Here is a 20,180-nt window from a genome sequence, read left to right as displayed (position 1 = left end):
TGGTTTGGTCCAAAGCGAACGGCTTGCGAGTACGGTGACAATCCCCCCCCCCCCCTCTATTTACATGAAATGGTTTGGTCCAAAGCGAACGGCTTGCGGAGTTTGGTAAAGAAATCGCCATAGCTCGGTAACTACTTCTCCGATTAATATGAAACCTTGAAAAGGCACATCCTCGGGTCCCCAGCAATATACCTGGCAAGTTTCAAGTATATCGGACCCGTGGTTGTCGAGAAACAGCGGTCACAGACACACAGACATACACACACACATACACACACACATACACACACACACACAGAGATTACTGGAATTATAGATAGATATCTCGGCATTTTCCCGTCTGTTATTTCGGGCGGTGTATGATTGACCATGCCGCGATTTAAACAAAATATATATATCTCGGCATTTTCCCGTCTTATTTCGGGCGGTGTATGACTGACCATTCCGCGATTTAAAAAAAATAAATCTCAATGGACTTGAAGTTACAGGCCTTTGAGAATTCATTTCGTTCTATAAAGAGCAACTTTCATCGGATTTTCTTCCCGTTTTTTTTCAACCGAGTCTAAAACTATGTTAGCGACAGTGAAAAATGAAATGATATATCGAATTTGATTTGAAATAAAACTGTGTGAGAGATGAAGACACCACGGGCCTACAAAACAGGCCTCGAAGCTATGCGAGTGAATAAAATGGTGGATATTTGTTTATATGAAGGCTCTCCCAGAATGGGTGGAGCTATGGTTCCCAGAATGGGTGGAGCTATCGTTCCCAGAATGGGTGGAGCTATGGTTCCCAGAATGGGTGGAGCTTTGAGGTTTTGTCTTCTCTGCAAGAACAAGAACAAGAAGAACAACAACAACAACAGCAGAGGGCACTCTATGAGCAGCGTCTGCGACGCGGCTAAAAATAAACGTCAATTGATATCTAGCAGCAGGTCGGTGATGTTTGCCTATAATCATAAAGCTTCTATTTATTATGTACCGTCTTACGATGCACGGTTTGTTATTGCTTACACAATGTGTTTTGCTTACATAATCTTACTAACTTTTAGTTCATAAATCCAATATGTATTTGTATTTTCTTCACTTTCAAGTTGATCTCAGGTTAGACTGAAATCAACGAGCATGTCAGGTAGACAGAACGACAGATGCAGAGGTAAAAATGTGTCCAAATAAATGCACAAATACATTAAAGTATGTGAAAGGGAGTGGTAAAGAGGAAAAGGAGTTTGCCTGTGAGGAAGTCAATGAGGTACACCAGGTACACCAGTAAAAGCTGAAATTTGGCGTGCCAATGGACATTGAACTGGTACACCACGAAACATCACAGAACTGTTGGAAAGCGTCCGTAAATGAAAATTTACGTTAAAACCCATAAACGCATACGTAAGAAAAAAAGAATTTTAAAAACCTCAATCCATATCTAGCATTTGAAAATTGTAATTTCTATTACTGTAAACTGTGAAACAAACATGACAATAATGTCCAATAATGTTATTTCACAGTTTACAGTTGTAGAAATTACAATTTTCAAATGCTAGATATTAATTGATGTGTATGTTTTTTTTACAGACTAATTTATGTTTTTTTATATAAATTTTCATTGGGTTTGGGTATTGGAGACACCATGAATGTGTGTTGGATAGCAGTTTTGAAGTCCTTATTGTGACTAAAATCATGAAAGCAAAGTGTTATTTAAATATTTGAGTGAATGTTTGCGTCTACATGATGTGAATGCGACTTAAAGTGTTATATGTGTTTTTGACTTCAGAATACCACTGAGAGAACTCAGAGAAGCCCAAATTTTATCATTATTTTACTTAAATATTTGAAGTACATCTTGCACTCGTTCTGCATGGGGTTATTGCATTCTTAGAAAACAATTCAGAAAAAATCCTTGCAGAGCGAAGCGTTCATTAAATGGGAAAAGGGGGTTTACATTCCAGATCCCTCCATTAACCAATATTAACACCCAACAGGCCCCCACTTCACCAATTTGTCCAAACGAGCTTCATTACATCATTAAAGAGACCAGTTTTTATCCAAATGTGCGTTATAAGGCACACAGCTTGTTGGTGCGTGGGCCATGCAAACCCCCAGCACAGGACCCATGCAGATAGAACCCGTGAATCGTGAGAGCAAGGTGTATTTAACAATCTTTAGAGAAAAGTAATGCAATGATGAGTTTCCTTTTACTAGTACACCCGCAGACTCCGGGAGGGGCAGGAAGGGTCATTCCTCTTTGGGGTATGTAGATTACAGTCGATCTATGGTCGGATCTCAAGAACATTGGGTGTGTCTTCATTTCCCAAGTTTCTTGTGGAGAGATCGCCAAGTGGTTTAAGCATTTGAGCAAGCACTCAATTCAAAACCGTTAAGGAACGGCTGGCTTGGCAAGCGCTGGCTAGCTGCTTGGTAAGGGAGCACAACCCGAGCTTCTCCCTATCAGTTTCGTATGAAACAGCAGGAGCGAGTTTCAAAAGTTCACTACGAAAAATGCCACGTTAGCGACAGAAAGGTCCATGTCATTAACTCAACATTTGTGGGTTATATAGAGTACAATAGTTCTTCGCTGAGTTCTGCAAGTAAACCTTACTTCACGGATGTCTGGATTCCTCCAAATTTCTTCATTTAGTGTTATAAAGAGCATTAGCGACTGTTTAAAAAGCTAAGCATACGTGTTTGTGGTGTATAATATTTTTTACTTCCTGTAGAAGCCGTTGCTCCCAAAGAAACGCCATTATAACTATAATATAAGCGAGACACGTTATCACTGCAGGAAGAACGCCTTGGCGAAGTGGGACATTATTAGTATTAATATTGTTTTGTAATAACATTAATAATATGTGATTATCATTAATTTTGTTATTAAAAGCGTTTTTGGAAAACGCCACAATAAATCTTCGTTGGAAATACGCCACAATAAAGCTAATTTAACATTTATATACACCTCAACGTGCAACCCCATTAACAGCAATGGTGGGCAAACTCGCTCGGGGGGAGTAAACCCCCTTCGGGAGGGGGGCAAATGAATGTGCTACAACCTTCATTATGTAACCCTTCATCATCCTGTCAAGTTTGGTTGAGATTGGATAAGTAACGACAGAATGTATTGGCGTCAAAAATTCATCAGACAGACGGACACAAATGGCGTATTTTAGTATGATGATACATTGAATGCCGAATGCTCATTTGAGTGCATTTTACTGTCCATTCAAGAACAAAAGGTGTTTGATGGATATAATTCATAACCAATCCAGAGAATTTTAAACTATAGCAAAGGTTTTATTTTCCCAACACCCAGATTAAAACTTTACAAAAAAGTGAAGTCAATTGTTAAATCATTTTTTTATTTAAAGCAAAATAATATTACAATTAGATAGCAAAAACAACAGTAAGAACAATAACATTCTCTCTCATGTGCAAAACAAAATCCATCTTCAGAAATATTTTAAAGCTACAGTGACGTGAAAAAGTAAGTACACCCTTGGCTCTAATAGGTGGTATTGCCCCCTTTGGCAGAAACAACCTCAAGTCGGAGTTTCTTATAACTGTCTACCAGTCTCTGACATCGACTGGGAGAAATTTTTGCCCACTCCTCCATGCAGAATTATTTCAGCTGTGTGATATTTGAGGGGTTTCTTGCATGCACGGCTCATTTCAAATCCCCCCACAACTTCTCGATGGGATTTCTTTCTTTTCAGCCATTCCTTGGTCGATTTACTGGTATGTTTAGGGTCATTGTCATGTTGCAAGGTCCACCTTCGGTTGAGCTTCAACTTTCTGACAGATAGCCTCACATTATCCTCAAGCACCCTCTGGTACAATGAAGAATTAATAGTGGATTCTATGATGGTGAGCTGCCCAGGCCCTGATGCAGCAAAGCTGCCCCAAACCATAATATTTCCCCCACCATGCTTTACAGTTGGTATCAGGTGCTTGTGGTTAAATGCTGTCTTTGGTTTTCGCCAAACATGTCTTCTGGTACTGTGGCCAAATAGCTCTACCTTTGACTCATCTGTCCAGAGCACATTGTTCCAGATGTGCTGGTCTTTAGCTGGGTGTTCATTGGCAAACTTTAGTCTTACCCTGATGTTCTTTCTGGACAGCAAAGGTTTCCTCCTGGCACACCTCCCATGTAGATCAAATTTGTGCAGCCTCTTTCTAATGGTAGACTCGTGCACTTTGACATCAACAGTGGCAAGAGCTACCTGTTGGTCCTGTGATGACATTCTGGGGTTCTTAGAGACTTCTTTCAGCATATTGCGGTCTGCTCTCGGGCTGAACTTGCTGGGGCGGCCTGGCCTGAACAAGTTGGCAGTTGTTTGGAATCTTCTCCACTTGTAGATGATCTTCCGGACAGTCGAATGATTGATTTCAAATTGTTTGGAGATCTTTTTAAATCCCTTCCCAGACTCGTAGGCATCTATAACCTTCTTTCCGAAGGCCTCGGAGAGCTCTTTTGATCTCGGCATGGTGACGCCGCACACTTCAACAACAAAGAGCAAACCAAACTAAATGTCTGAGGTTTAAATAAGACAGGTTCCTCCAAGATCCTCTCAAACGATGTTCTAATCATTTGCACCTGAACTGGTGCACCTGATTCTAATTTTAGGTATTTGAAGTAGTGATAAATGTAGGGGTGTACTTACTTTTTCCACATGCGAAATTTGCATTTATGTTTATTTAAATTATACAATGGACTACAAAATGTAAATGTTTCATGATATTTGTTATATTATATCACCTTTGTCTATCAATATTGTTGAAATGAGGATCAAATAGCTGTATGTTGAAATATGTTGAAAAAGTCAAAACTTTACATGGGGTGTACTTACTTTTTCACGTGACTGTATGTGTGCATATCATTTGGATAAAATTAGTTTACAGTGAAGTTGAAAAACCCCAAAGTGTTAAAATTCATGATACAATACAGAATCCATTAAGAGAATATGATGTTTGATCTAAGGCACCCTTTTCACATCTGTTAAACATCCATGGGCATACCGTTCAAAAAAGAGTAAAGAACTTATGTGCTGGGCCTTGAACAAACCCCAAACACCTTCCTTGATTTATGGGGCACTGCATTAGTAGCACGGCCGTGCTTCCGGAAATGATGAAAGTACCCAGCCGGGTGATGCATCTGAATGAATGAATATCCGTGGGCAACCCTTTTGAGTGGAGAAAAAACTTGTACTGAATAAGGATTAATCAAATAAGTAGATTCTATGAAATTTGATCCCAACATTCACAACACAACCAAGTGATTTTTAAATAATACAATTTTTTCTTAAGGAACCCCCAAAAAGTTATTTGGGTTCGATCGCTGGAGGGGACCCTCTGAAAACATTTAAACTCTTTTCCTATAACTTTGCCTCCTTATTGTACCTTTGACACTTGGCCTCCTGCATCCACTCTGTCGGTTGCAGTGGGTTCTCCTTTTCACTTTGATCCAACCCTCCTCTTGGTCATTTTTCTGCATCCATTTCGACTCTGAAATGTAATCGATGTCCTGTGATCTTTGGGATATCTCTACGTTGTTTTGCTTTTCATGGGTACTGACCTTAGTTGTAGTTTGCACCTTAGTTGCAGCTATAGATGCTTGTGATCGAGACGCCTGCTTTCCATACGAGTGTGGTCTTGTGCAGCCCTCACTTGGAGTAATATTCAGTGTCAACTGCTCTTGTGGGCTCCGGGCTTCAAGTTGCTGCGGTGTTACGAATACGTCTGAGTCAGCAGTAGGAGATGAAGCATCCGAGCCAGCTCTGAGGTAGCCATTACTCAACTGGTGGTTAAAAAGTTCAGCATTTTTTCCACTTTGGGAAGTTTGTTTAATGACATTGTTCAAAGATCTTGGCCCATGGTGTCTTTGTTGATTACTTCCATCCTGCGACATCTGGAGTGATGAGAGCTTCTATAAAAGGGAAGTAAAAACAATATTTCAATGTATGCTTGGAAATGTCCTCCCAAAGGTTAATTACTTAATGCGCTGTTACAGATAACTCCGTTTTACTGTTTTACCTGCAGCAAAGAAATATCGGATGACTTCAGGCATGGAGACAGCTGGGAGCCAATGGGTGAAGCACCTCGCTGTCCAATATGTTTTTGCACAGCACCAGCATATGTAGAAGCATGTGGTTGGATAAACATTGTGGGAGTACAACATGGCATATGGGCTGGTGAGGAGCTCCAAGAGGGAATGTGGCGATGAGAACTTCGGTCATGCAAGACCTGGACAGGTCGCACCACGTCCACTACAGAGGTAAGAGGTGCCAAAAATGTAACAGAGTTATCAAGTAATACATGCACAATACAGGATGAGAAAGGATGGAGAGAAAGGTGGAATTCAATGTGATTAAATAACAGCAGAGACAAATGGAAATGCTTCATTTTTGCTAAGTTGCTAAAGCTGTTGAATAGACTAGTATTGGATGAAAGTTGCAAGTTCTTCAATGAATGCAGTTTGCTTCTGTACTTGAAGAGAGTGATGGTGATGGAATGGGGTTTCCTCCCATCCCCGGTGGCATAAGTTGCTGTCGACCATGTCGTTCCCTCCAACATCCCTGGAGCATGGGTGACGTTATACTTGGTGATGCTGCCTCAGGATGAGAGAAGTAGAGAGGTTGGCATTGCCAAATCAATCGTGATATAAAATTTCAGTTTCCATTGTATGGTCAAATAAAAATTTACTCATCATAATTTACTCATTATTTTTACATAAAGCCATGAATGGCATCATGGTTTAACATTAGCTTCCTGAACTATCTGTCTGTTCTACTGCCTCTATATTAAAAAGATAATAGTCCCATCTCTTTTTGTTTGCACACCGCTACTTTCCTATTCCATCACTAGGCACTATATGACGTCATTGCCGGGCACCGAAGGGGGCCCAGCAATGATGCGCGCCAAAAGGCAGTACTTAGTTTTCATTCCGTTTGCTTTCTTTCTTGTTTTCTTGTTTGATTTCTTGTTTTTCCAGGGATATCTCAGCCATCCTTTGAGCTAGGAAGCTAAAATCTGGCAACAATAGTGAGCAAGTGCTTTGGAAAAAACGGTATTTTTTGTTTTTTGATTAATCAATTAATTGAAATAAATCAATTAATTAATTGATTTATTACTTAATTATTATCGATTTATTAAGTACTTATTTATTTTCTTTCTCATCTGGGCAATATTGCAGGAACCTTTTGAGCTCGGAAGCTGATATTTGGACACGACAATGAACAAGTGTTTTGGCTGTAAAGGGTATTTTTGATTTATTGATTAATCAATTAATCGATTATTTATTTAATTATTTGATTAATTACGTGATTAATTCGTTTTCAAAAACATACAGATTCGGGTGAAACGGTGGTGGTTTAGGTATGCTATTAGCCAATTGATTAATATATTAATTATTTATTTTCATTATTAATCACTTATTTATTTTCTTTCTCATCTGGGCAATATCTCAGGCACCTTTTGAGCTAGGAAGCTGATATTTGGACACGACAGTGACCAAGTGATGTGGCTATAAAGGATATTTTTGATTTATTGATTAATCACTCAATCGATAAATTATTTATTGATTAATCAATAAATCGACAATTTGATTTTTCGATTAATTAGTCATTTAATTAATTTTTAAAAGTTACAGATTCGGATGAAACACTGGTGGCTTAGGTATGCTATTAGCCAATTGATTAATAAATTAATTATTTTATGATTATTATTTATTTATTTTAATTAAGCAATTAATCAATCAATTATTTTAGACTGCTTCCTCCCAATTCCGCCCTCATCTTTTGCACGGCAGCATCGCCGGGTGCCCCAGCAATGCCGCAAGCTGGAGGATATGTTATTTATTTATTTATTTGGCATGGAGGCGGTGCACTTTCAATGTATCTGTACTTGTTTTTGTTTCTTTTCTTACACAATATTTAGCTCGAATGAAATGTAACATCGACAAAGTTTTCAAAATAATCCATGAATTAACAAATACATTTCGACAATAGCTGTAAGTGATCTCCTTATATTCTACAAATCCTCAACTTCATCTTGGTATGGCACCGACTCATTCAAGACACCTTGCTTATCACTTTCATGATACGATGAAAAAGCGACACAAATTTGGTACAATGTACAGCAATTAGAGTGAGCAGTAGCAAGATAATGACCAATTAAGACTGGTACAATGAACAGCAAAAGAATGAGAAAATAGCAATGTATCAAAGGATGAGCAGCATCAACGAACAGAAGAACAATGTTTCAGACATCAAGGTTTCACAAAGGGAACAAGGTACACATGTGGTGCCTCCTGATGGAAGCCCTGTCCATAACGGGCATCATTCATGCAAGCGTTTAGGGCATTTATGTTCATATTGGATATTCATTTTGGAAGGACAGCGTGCTCTATGCCAATTCAGAAAGGGGTACAAAGGACAACAACGATTATGTAAATGTGCTAATGTGTTTATTTATTCCATTCGGGAAGTCAGGGCCTCGTTTATTGTGTGAAACGTTAACCTTAGGGATCAGCGCAATGTGCACCATGCCTGTGACAGAGTGCTGGCTATCATGCTACTGGTTGGGGGTTCATAGCAATACTTTACCATTTCTATCTTTTTAACTTGATTTGTTAAAAAGATAAAAATGGAAAAAGATAGATTAATGCACTGTTGTCTCCCAAAGTCCTCACTCTGTGTGTAATTTCTGTACATGCTTTTCATTGAGCCTTAGACCCTGCATATATGAACAAGAATGCAAGTTCCCATCGAGGATAAAGCCCCAACTGGACTTTAAAAATGGGATGTGTTTTACATATGTATTCACTATTCATAAATAAATAAATGTAGAAAGGTAAAATGCTTAATTCATAAATAAGTACTGTAGATAAATTCAAGATGGTATGTCTGCAGCGGTGATGGTAAAGTATGTATAAGTAAATAATTCAAGGTGGTAGTTATGTTGGTAGAAGAGATGGTAAAGTATATAGAAATAAATAAATAACCCAAGTTGCAATGTAGGGAGCAGTGATGGTAAAGTGTATATAAATGTATAAATAATCCAAGGTGGTATGTGGATGTTTGAATGGTAAAAAATATATAAATAAATAAATAAGTAATTCAAGGTGGTATGTCGGTAGTGGTGATGGTAGAGTGTATGCACATAAACAGGTAATTAAAAGTTGTGCGTTGGTATTGGAGATGGGAAAGTGTCTAAAAATAAACAATAGTTCCCAAAAGCATGTACAATGCTGTACTATTATCTCCCATAAATTACTTTTTTAATTGTCAAAATTCCCAATTAATGGCTCGATCCCAAAATCGTTTGACGTGTCTATAATGCTCCTGAGATATTATTCCATACATGTGCTGAATATGAAAGAAATGCGTGCAGTCATTTTCGATTAGACTCTCCGGATGGACTGACAGTACCCAAAATATAAGCCCCAGGTGGGCTGACGCTCGGTTGGGGGCTAAAAATGCATGTCACAACGGGGACCCGGTGCTCCTATCATGGTAATGGTTAGGGTTCACAGGAGCTCGTGCGATGAGATTTGCCACAGCGATGATACAATGTTGTTATCACGCACCACCACCGTTCAGACTTAAAGCCATAGCACGTTTATCTTGGGTGAACCCATTGCTGGGTAGATCTTCTGCATTGCATTTTCTGCGATGTGACATCTCATGCTTGGATACGTCACAGGTATCTGAAAAATGGTTCATAAAGTGTGTGCCGTTCTATTATCACTTGCAGTTACTGATAAAAGAGCATCTGCTAATGCGTTTGTGCATGATAGTCCTTCCATCTTCTAACAGGTTCGTTGTTTATCTGTGCGTACAGTATCTGTACTTCACGTAGTTCATATGGCTACGATTTACACTTTACAGTGACCTTTTGATCCTGTAACAAACAAAATTGATCCTGGTCCTTTACAGTAACAAAAATGTTATTAATGAGATTTAAAAAAATTGACGCAACTAATTATGACATCAGATGTCATCATTAACAAATGTTGTTCCCATTGGTGAGTTCCTCTGCATTGCATTGTGCCAAGTTTCAAATTTTTTCGTTGAGCGGTTCCAGAGAAGAAGACGTCCAAAGTTTTGCCTTTTCCAACATGGCTGCTTACGCACTTGTCGAATTATGACGTCATAATGGAGGTACCTATGACATCATCATTAACATATCTTATTTCCCATGGGGTGTACTTGACAATGAGCCATGTTTCAATTTTTTCCATTAAGCGATTTGTGAGATATAGAGGTGTAAAGTTTTTCCAAGATGGCGTCCGTACCACGTGACCGATGACGTCATAATCAGCAAAAACATCTACAGGCAGAGGTGCTCCTACGGTAAAAATTTCATGTCAATCGCACCAACGGTTCCGAGAAAAATGAATTTTTAAAATGCAGACACAGCACACGTACGCAACCGATTGCTTAACACCGCTATTCGCTTCGCGAGCGCAGGGTAATAAATGTACAGCAAAGGATACTGTAGTGCAACATATGCAGCAGTAAAATATTTAACATTGAACTTTGCTCCAACTAAACAGGCTCATATTTACTCAAGACAAAGAAAGCAGTGCAAATGAAATAGTTTGCACCGCCATCCCTCCCCTTTCAACTTTAACTTTACTGTTCTCCTCTTCCCTTTTCAGATTTAAAGCATCTTAAGGTTCTATTATATGAATGAGAAGGCAAAGGCTTAATTTGCTTATCTTTTAAACAAATTTATTGAACGTGTGAGATTTGTCAGGTCAGGATTGAAAGACATATTCCAAGTGTTTGACTAGATTGTGATTCTGTCAAGGTCTGAAGAGTGGGAAGAGGCTTTTGCCTGCCTGTGTGGAGTATGAGTGATGTCATGGCAGAGGGTGGTGTCATCAAAAAATATATAAGGGGGATTTTACAGATAGCCAAAGAAATCGGTAACGAATATCAGGAATAGGACTGGGCACAGAACACTGCCCGGGGCACTTCGGCTTTGAAAGAGAGAGGAGATGAAAGGATTCCATTGAGTGCCACACAGATGGCTATGATCGTAGAGGAAGTCATGTGTGGAGTTGTCCTTGGATGCCATAGACAGAGAATATGGAGAGCAAGGCGAAGTAAGTGTCAGACTGACTCGAAAGCTCGAGATATGTCCAGAGATATGGCTTGAGAGAGAAAGCTCGAGATATGGCTCTGATATAATCTGACATTGAGGGCCTCCATCCATTGTTGAATGATTAGAAGCAGCATGTCCAAGATAGAGTGACCTGGTCTGAAACCAAATTGGTGATCTGAGATGGGGTTATTGGAGAAAATGAAGGATTTTATGTCAACTGCGATGATGGATTCCATGACCTTGCTGATTATATGAAGTAAGTTGATAGGTCTGTATTTAAGGAGATTGGTGTTTGCACCTTGTTCATTTACGAGTAATGTTGTGATGTTGGCTGACTTTCAAGAAGTTGGGGTGAAAAGGGGCAGAAAGAGAATGGGCAAGAGCAGCAGAGTTGTTTCTTTCTTTTACAACACATGGACTGATGCCGTTCGGTCTCGTTGTACAATCAGAGTTGAGGGTTGCCAAAAACTTCTCCATCTTCTCAGGTGCAAAAGACACAGACAGAGTCCAGGAGCAGTTGGGTGTGATTGGGTTGGGTGGGTACAGAGAGTGAGGGTTTGGGGACAAGATTTGGAAGTAAACACAAAATTGAGGCATTCAGCATTCTCAGGAGCAGAGTCGGCTGTGGTGCCATTTGAAGAGATGGAAGGGATGGAAGGAGAGCATACTCCAATGACAGACTTAACAAGGCACTTATTTTGAGGTTCATATTTTTTTCTTGATTTGCAAGTTTCATGCTGAATATAATAACAAACATACTTTAAAAGAGGAGGAATCCTCAAATCCCATCACATTTGACATATTCACTGTATTGCACACTAGCAGAAGTACCCGGCATTGCCGGGTGGGGGAGGGGAGGGGGAAGAGGAGGGGAGGGGAACGGGGGGGGGGGGAGGGGAGGAGAGGGGGGGGAGGGGAGGAGAGGGGGGGGGGAGAAGAGGGGGGGGGAAGTACCCGGCATTCCGTGTATAAACGTGAGGGAGAAGAGGGGGGAGGAGGAGGGGGAGGGGGGAGGGGAGGAGAGGGGGAGGGGGAGGGGAGGAGGGGGGGGGGAGGGGGAGGGGGAGGGATGGGAGAGGAGAGGGGTGGGAGGGGGGGAGGGGGAGGAGTAGGGGGAGGGGGGGAGGGGGAGGGGGAGGGGGGAGGGCGCGCGAATCGTCGAATCAGCGCGCTGCTCTGCCACCGATTCAGATTCCGTGTATAATATTCCTCGCTGAAAAAAAATATGGATCTAAAGATGAAAGAAAAAAAAACCTATGTGGTGTGAATGGCAATGTTCCCCGCTGAAATGTGAAAAAACGCAATCGCGCGGCAAGGAACATCACGTGATCGCTCTGAGCGAATCAGCGCGCTGCTCTGCAATTCCGGTGATAATATTCCTCGCTGGAATGCGCTGAGGTAAAAATATGGTAAAAAAATATTGTGAAATAAATTTTTAGGTCGGCCATGTTCTTCCCAGGCTCAATGGCCATGTCTGTGCCAAATATCAAGTACGTGAGCCTCTCCGTTTAGGAGTCTATCGGTAACATTACACACACACACACACACACACACACACAAACTGTGTTTTATATATATATATGTACACTACCGTGAGATGGGGTGAATAGGGACAGCAAGGTGAATAGGGACACGAACTGAAAAAAGTTCGGAAACTTTTTTCGCTGAAAATTGATAACCATACTGATTTGTTGATATTTGGGTTGAAAGTGTTCTCTTGTTTTTTTTAAAAGCAACTTATAGTCCCTATTAACCCCATATATGGGTTAAATAGGAATAAATAGGATTTTTATGGCTGTCCCTATTCACCCCGTTTTACGGGTGAATAGGGACAGTCACTAATACAAAAAAATAATAATCAAGAAATAGGGACAGTTTGGAGAAACTTTTTATCCCATATTTTTTTTCATTGGCACCGTGGTTTATATTATGGGTGCATATTATGTGCATCCATCTGAGCTATCAATTTAGCAATAAGTTGGAAACTCAGGATTGTTTCTTGATTATTATTTTTTTGTATTAGTGACTGTCCTATTCACCCGTAAAACGGGGTGAATAGGGACAGCCATAAAAATCCTATTTATTCCTATTTAACCCATATATGGGGTTAATAGGGATTATAGGTTGCTTTTAAAAAAAAACAAGAGAACACTTTCAACCCAAATATCAACAAATCAGTATGGTTATCAATTTTCAGCGAAAAAAGTTTCCGAACCTTTTTTCAGTTTGTGTCCCTATTCACCTTGCTGTCCCTATTCACCCCATTTCATGGTACTATAGCGGTTCCCGCTGAATGTACACAATCGCCTTGCACCTGCCAGGACGCGGCCAGGGCGCGATCGCCATGACGGGCTCGTCCGGACGGGCCCAGACGCGCCTCTCCTGGGCATGCCCGGACTCGCTGTTCCCGGGCACGCCCGAACCTCCCGGGCACGCCCGGTCTCGTCTTTCCCGGGCATGCCCACTCTCGCCTTTCCAGGGCTCGCCCAGAGCGCCTGGGCACGCCCAGCCTCGACTTGCCAGGCCGCGTCCAGGACGCCCGGGCATGTCCAGACTCGCCTTTCCAGGGCTCGCCCAGAGCGTCCGGGCATGCCCGCTCTCGCCTTTCCAGGGCTCGCCCAGAGCGCTCGGGCACGCCCAGCCTCGACTTGCCAGGCCGCGTCCAGGACGCCCGGGCATGTCCAGACTCGCCTTTCCAGGACTCGCCCTTGACACCCGGGCATGCCCGGTCTCGTTTTTCCCGGGCAAACGCCCCGGCATAAATGTGTATATATATTGCTGCCCGATAAACGGGCTTGTCAGAATACCTGAGCTGTTTTGTTTCAATAAAGCAACTCGGACGAATTCCGTCTTTGGTCGCGTCAATTCTTTCGACTCGCATTGGAGCGCAGCTCCTTCACTGGTGACCTACCGACATGGACACGGCAGTGACTCTTAAACTGCCTACCTTCTGGGAGGCTCACGCGGCTGTTTGGTTCGCCCAGGCGGACTCCCAGTTCGCCCTGCGAGGCATCACCGCGGACGACACCCGCTTCCACCACGTCGTGGCAGCGCTCGGTTCCGCCACCGCGGCCCACGCCCTGAGCCTCCTCGAGCACCCGCCGGCTGCTGACAAGTATGACGCGCTGAAGACGCTCCTCCTCGACGCTTTCGCCCTCTCACCGGCAGTACGCGCACGGCGCCTGCTCGACCTGCCCGAGCTCGGCGACACGCGCCCGTCCGAGCGCATTGACTATATGCTCTCGTTGCTCGGTGAGCACTCTCCGGATTTTCTGATCCGCGAGCTGTTCCTTCGCCAGCTGCCTTACCCGGTACGCCTCGCCCTGGCTGGCACGTCGATCACCGATCCCCGCGCCCTCGCCAGGGAAACTGATAAGATCTCCTCGGCGGGCCAACACATCGGCGCGGCTACCTGGAGCCTGCCGTCGTCCGAGGCAACGCCCGAGCGCCCTGCGCGGTTGGAGGCCAAACTGCCAGTGCAACTGGCGGCCGCCACGCCGCACCGACCGCTTCCGACACGACGACCGGGGCCTCCACCTGACCAGGCGTGGTGTTATTACCACGCCAGGTTCTGACACAAGGCTCGGACGTGCCGACCCCCGTGCACTTTCGGCAAGTCGGGAAACGGCCGGGCCGGCGTTCATTCCCAGCCATGAGCGCTGGCCACTCGGGCAACTTGCTTTTTATTCGGGACAAGGCGTCCGGTCGGCGTTTCCTTTGTGACACCGGCGCCCAACTGAGCGTCATACCCGCCTCCGAGCAGGACAGACGGGACACGTTTGCGGCCCCTCTTTGGTCGCTGCTAATGGCTCGGCCATACGCACTTTCGGCCCGCGCGACGTCACCCTCTGCTTCGGCAGCCAGCGCTTTCAGTGGACCTTTGTGACCGCCTGCGTCCCCATGGCTTTGCTGGGCGCCGACTTCCTCTGCGCGCACGGGCTGCTGGTCGACGTCAAACGACGTCGCCTTGTCAACGCCGAGACTTTCAGCTCCCTGGTGTGCACGATGAGCAGCTCCACGCCGACCGAACTGGCGTGCGCCCTCCCGACGGCGAACGAGTTCGCTCGCCTGCTCACGGAATTCCCAGCCCTCACGCGGCCGACGTTTTCGGCCGTCGCAGTGCGGCATGGGATCGAGCACCACATACCCACTACGGGCCGGCCGGTCTACGCCAGGGCCCGCCGCCTCGACCCGGCCAAGCTCGCCGTGGCAAAAGGCCGAGTTCGACGCGTTGGAGCACCTCGGCATCGTGCGGCGCTCCAATAGCGCGTGGGTCTCACCACTGCACATCGTGCCAAAGCCGGGGGGCGGATGGCGCCCGTGTGGCGACTGCCGCCGCCTCAACGACGCTACCACCCCCGACAGGTACCCGATCCCGCACATCCAGGACTTTTCCGCCCGTTTGGCGGGACGGGTCATATTTTCCAAAATTGACCTGATACGGGGATACCACCAGGTACCTGTCCGGGCAGCCGACGTCCCAAAGACGGCCGTCATCACGCCGTTCGGCCTGTTCGAATTTTTGAGGATGCCGTTTGGCCTCAAGAATGCGGCCCAGGCGTTCCAGCGCTTAATGGACAGCGTGCTGCGCGACCTGCCATTTCTTTTCGTCTATCTGGACGACATCCTCGTCACCAGCACGTCCCGCGCCGAGCACCTCCTCCACCTCCGAACACTGTTCGGTCGCCTCAGCGAGCACGGCTTAATTGTCAACCCGGCCAAATGCCACTTCGGCCTGACGACCGTTGACTTTTTGGGCCACCGCATCACCAAGACCGGGGCCGTGCCGCTGCCGACCAAGGTCGAGGCCATCACCACGTTCCCGCGTCCCCGTTCCATCAAGGCCCTACAAGAGTTCCTCGGCATGGTGAATTTTTTTCACCGATTCGTGCCCCGCGCTGCTCAGCTCATGCGGCCCCTTTACGAGGCCCTCCGGGGCAAGCCGGCCAAGCATGACATCATTTGGTCCGCGGCCATGGACGCGGCCTTCGCGAGCGCAAAACGGGCCCTCGCCGATGCAACGCTGCTGGCTCACCCGGTGCTCAACGCGCCCATCGCCCTCACTACGGACGCCTCCAACTACACGGTGGGCGCCGTCCATGAACAATGGGTGGACGGGGTTTGGCAGCCACTCGCTTTTTTCAGCCGGCAGCTCCAGCCGAACGAGTTAAAATACAGCACGTTCGACCGCGAGCTGCTCGGTCTATTCCTGGCCGTTTGCCATTTCCGACACCTCCTGGAGGGCCGCCCGTTCACGGCTTTCGTCGACCACAAGCCGTTGGTCTATGCAATGGCCAAAGTCACGGAGCCGTGGTCGGCCCGCCAGCAGCGCCACCTCTCCGCCATGTCGGAATTCACCACGGACATCCGGCACGTCGCCGGCAAAGACAACGCCGTGGCCGACTGTCTTTCTCGGGCCAGCACGAACGCGGTCCACCTCGGCGTGGACTTCGCGCTCATGGCGGCCGACCAGACCACCGACACCTCGGTGCAGGCCCTCCGGGCGGCGGACACGGGCCTCCGCCTGGCCGACATCCCCTTCGTGGGCACCGTCCTGCTCTGCGACCTCTCCCAGGGCCAGCCTCGCCCCATCGTGCCCGTTTCCTGGCAGCGCCGCATCTTCGCCTCCATCCACGGCCTTTCTCACCCGGGCCGGAAAGCTTCTCAGAAGCTGGTGTCGGCGCGTTTCGTCTGGCACGGCCTTCGACGGAACGTCCGCGACTGGGCCAACGCCTGCACGGCCTGCCAGCGGGCCAAGGTCGACCGCCACACCCAGGCCCCGCTAGCACCTTTCACCGTGCCTGCACGGCGTTTCGACCACGTCCACGTGGACCTGGTGGGTCCCCTGCCCCCATCGCGGGGGTTCACCCACCTGCTCACCATGGTGGACAGGACCACCAGGTGGCCGGAGGCCGTGCCCCTCACCTCCACCACCACCGCCGACGTGGCGCAGGCGTTCATCGCCACCTGGGTCGCGCGCTTCGGCGCACTGGCGGACATCTCGTCCGACCGCGGCCCACAGTTCACGTCCGAACTTTGGGGCGCGGTCGCCCGCTCGTTGGTGGTCACGCTGCACTGCACCACGGCCTACCACCCCCAAGCCAACGGGTTATGCGAGCGGTTTCACCGCTCCATGAAGGCCGCACTCATGGCCGGCCTTCAGGACGACGGTTGGACCGATCGGCTGCCGTGGGTCCTTTTGGGCCTCCGCACGGCCCCCAAGGAGGACCTCCGTGCGTCCGCCGCCGAGCTCGTCTACGGCCAGCCGCTCTGCGTCCCGGGCGAGTTCGTGCCCGACGCTACCAGTCCCTGGTCCGCCGCACACCAGCGCTCGGACCTCCAGGAGGCCGCCCGACGATTTGCCCCCGTGCCAATGTCCCGCCATGGTGGCCTCCAGTCCTACGTCCCCCCGGCGCTTCGCACAGCGGAGTACGTCTTTGTGCATCATGACGCGCACCGGGGGCCACTCCGGCCGCCGTACAACGGGCCCTTCCGGGTCCTGCGACGGGGCGACAAGTCCTTCGTCGTCGACGTCGGCGGCCGGTCGGACCGGATCTCTGTGGACCGCCTCAAACCGGTGCACGTGGACGTCGACCGACCACCACGGTTGGCCCTTCCTCCGCGGCGAGGCCGGCCCCCGCCCACAGTTCCCCCCGCTCGACCACCCACCACCAGATCGGACCCCCCCCCCCCCCCACCGACCTTCCAAGGGTCGCTTCGGCCGGGTCATCCGGACCCCCCTTAAATTGACCCTGCCGGTGCAGGTCGATTCTGGAGGGGCGTGTGTAGCGGTTCCCGCTGAATGTACACAATCGCCTTGCACCTGCCAGGATGCGGCCAGGGCGCGATCGCCATGCCGGGCTCGTCCGTACGGGCCCAGACGCGCCTCTCCTGGGCATGCCCGGACTCGCTGTTCCCGGGCACGCCCGAACCTCCCGGGCACGCCCGGTCTCGTCTTTCCCGGGCATGCCCGCTCTCGCCTTTCCAGAGCTCGCCCAGAGCGCCCGGGCACGCCCAGCCTCGACTTGCCAGGCCGCGTCCAGGACGCCCGGGCATGTCCAGACTCGCCTTTCCAGGACTCGCCCTTGACACCCGGGCATGCCCGGTATAGCTTTTGCCGGGCAAACGCCCCGCATAAATGTGTATATATATTGCTGCCCGATAAACGGGCTTGTCAGAATACCTGAGCTGTTTTGTTTCAATAAAGCAACTCAGACGAATTCCGTCTTTGGTCGCGTCAATTCTTTCGACTCGCGTTGGAGCGCAGCTCCTTCAGTACTGTACTTAATTTATATTTCACTGAACTCCCAGCTAAACTTAAATATATAACTAATACCAAAGTATTACCCTTCTCTTAAAACGTAATTACTTTGCATTCATTATCACCCAATTATTTGTAAAGTTCTCCTTTTTGACTCAATATCTTGTATGTACTGTATGTTGGCAGCGCGATCCATTAGGCCATTGTGAAGACACCAAAACCCGAAATTAAAAAATGGTAGCATGAATTTTTAATTTTTTTTGTATACAAGATCGAGGCTCGTGTAAGAGCTAACATTGATCACAAAAGGACAAACTGGCACATATAACATAAAACATGTGATAATGGGAGCGGGAGAACAAGATGGAGAGCAGGGACATCGGGATATTGTGCTACTACCACATCATATGACAGAGTAAAGTACACTTTAAAATCTCCTTTAATAGATCAAGTGCTCCCCACTACAATGTCCTCTACTGGTACTGCAACAGGACAAATTTTGGTTGAATTTTTGTTGAAACTGTGGGATTGAACCCAGAGCCAAACATAATCCAGAGCTTCGGCTAGCATTTTACGAATTGAGATGTCATGCTCGATGAGTTCCTCCATAATAGGAATACATATTACACAACTACATCAGCATTACAAAGAGGGTATAGTGCCACATCCTTACAAGAACGGTTTCTGGAAGCGTTGGAGACGATAGATGCATCAGTGCAGTTTGGTCGCAATACAAGCTCCACCTTCTTGATACAGGGTGCTGTAGGCTCTGTGGCTGTGAGAGGGTGAATGTGATGTGTGCTTATTGGCTGACACACACTCTCCTGTTTGGGGACACGGAATTTCATAAGTGCAGTGTTATGACGGTGGCGGTATACTCAACATAACAGATATGTTTAGTGTACCCATTCAACACCTTTCAATGGTGAGTTGGAGGGGCATCCACATATTACAACATGTCATATCTGAATGATTCTACATACTCGTATTGTATGCTCAAATTCAAGATGGCACAATATTTTGTTCCCTTTCTGATAGAAAATTTCACATCCAACGACACACTGTTATCCTTTGCTTTAATACCAAACAATAAATGCTGTTTGTTGGGTGAGAGAAGTTATCAGGTAAAGTCTGACAATTGAACAGTAAGCATATGTATGAAAAAAACAAGAACTGCACTCTGACGTCGCAACGTCGACTGAAATGCCTCCGCCCACATTATTACATCACTATACATACTTGTACCAAGTTTGATTTAAACCCCTTCAGCTGTTCTTAAGTATGACATTCTTACGGCGTAGCCCATAGGGCAAAGCTGTCTAAAACAGTGTTTGTCTGGCCATATGTCCGTATGTCCCTCACAAACGTACACCAATCAGAGCTGAGGATCTGATCACATGACAGGGGTGATGTGATGTGATTATGTCTGTGATGTCATTATGGCGTACGTCGGCTGATTCCATGTCGTTTAGGCCGAACATATCGTCGAGCCTGTCATATATCACAATCGCCATGCTCCACCTTTACGTTTTTCATTCATTGTAAAACACAAACAAACCGATTGTTAAAATGATCATCAAATATCGAAAGCATAGACGTTAACGAGTCTTCCAACAACACAGTACATACGTAGGCCTTAGGCTTCATGCCTTCATGACTCACCTTCAAGCCACCTTGGACAAATTAGCCCAGGTTTCTTAATACAGTAGTATCGTTTTCGTAATGATAATAATAATAATAATAACATTAGTAATAATAATATGGTAAATAAAATCGTAACACTGCAATCCCTTTGTCGTGATTGCAAAGTTACTGGATTGAAG

At 46.4% G+C, this 20,180-nt stretch overlaps 1 protein-coding gene across 5 annotated transcripts in view; it reads right to left on the bottom strand.

The window, feature by feature from the left end:
* Positions 1-20,180, bottom strand: part of LOC137436963 (mitogen-activated protein kinase kinase kinase 20) — a 145,324-nt gene that overhangs the window by 1,288 nt on the left and 123,856 nt on the right. For 2 of the 5 annotated variants that reach the window (XM_078786570.1, XM_078786581.1), the window contains 4 exons: positions 19,031-19,181; positions 6,475-6,594; positions 6,021-6,253; positions 5,388-5,913 (listed from right to left, as the gene is read on the bottom strand). In XM_078786570.1, the coding sequence (XP_078642696.1) occupies positions 5,388-5,913; positions 6,021-6,253; positions 6,475-6,594; positions 19,031-19,181 (1,030 nt within the window). Of the gene's footprint in view, positions 1-3,328; positions 5,914-6,020; positions 6,254-6,474; positions 6,595-19,030; positions 19,182-20,180 lie in introns of those variants that run through there. The other 3 variants (XM_068131217.2, XM_078786586.1, XM_068131226.2) reach the window with 2 other exon arrangements.

This window comes from Myxine glutinosa, chromosome 1, assembly GCF_964187855.1.
Source record: "Myxine glutinosa chromosome 1, kmMyxGlut1.1, whole genome shotgun sequence".
In the NCBI taxonomy this organism is placed as follows: Eukaryota; Metazoa; Chordata; class Myxini; order Myxiniformes; family Myxinidae; genus Myxine; species Myxine glutinosa.
The sequence above is the reverse complement of the archived record's forward strand: the minus strand, read 5'-3'. Positions and strand labels throughout refer to the sequence as shown.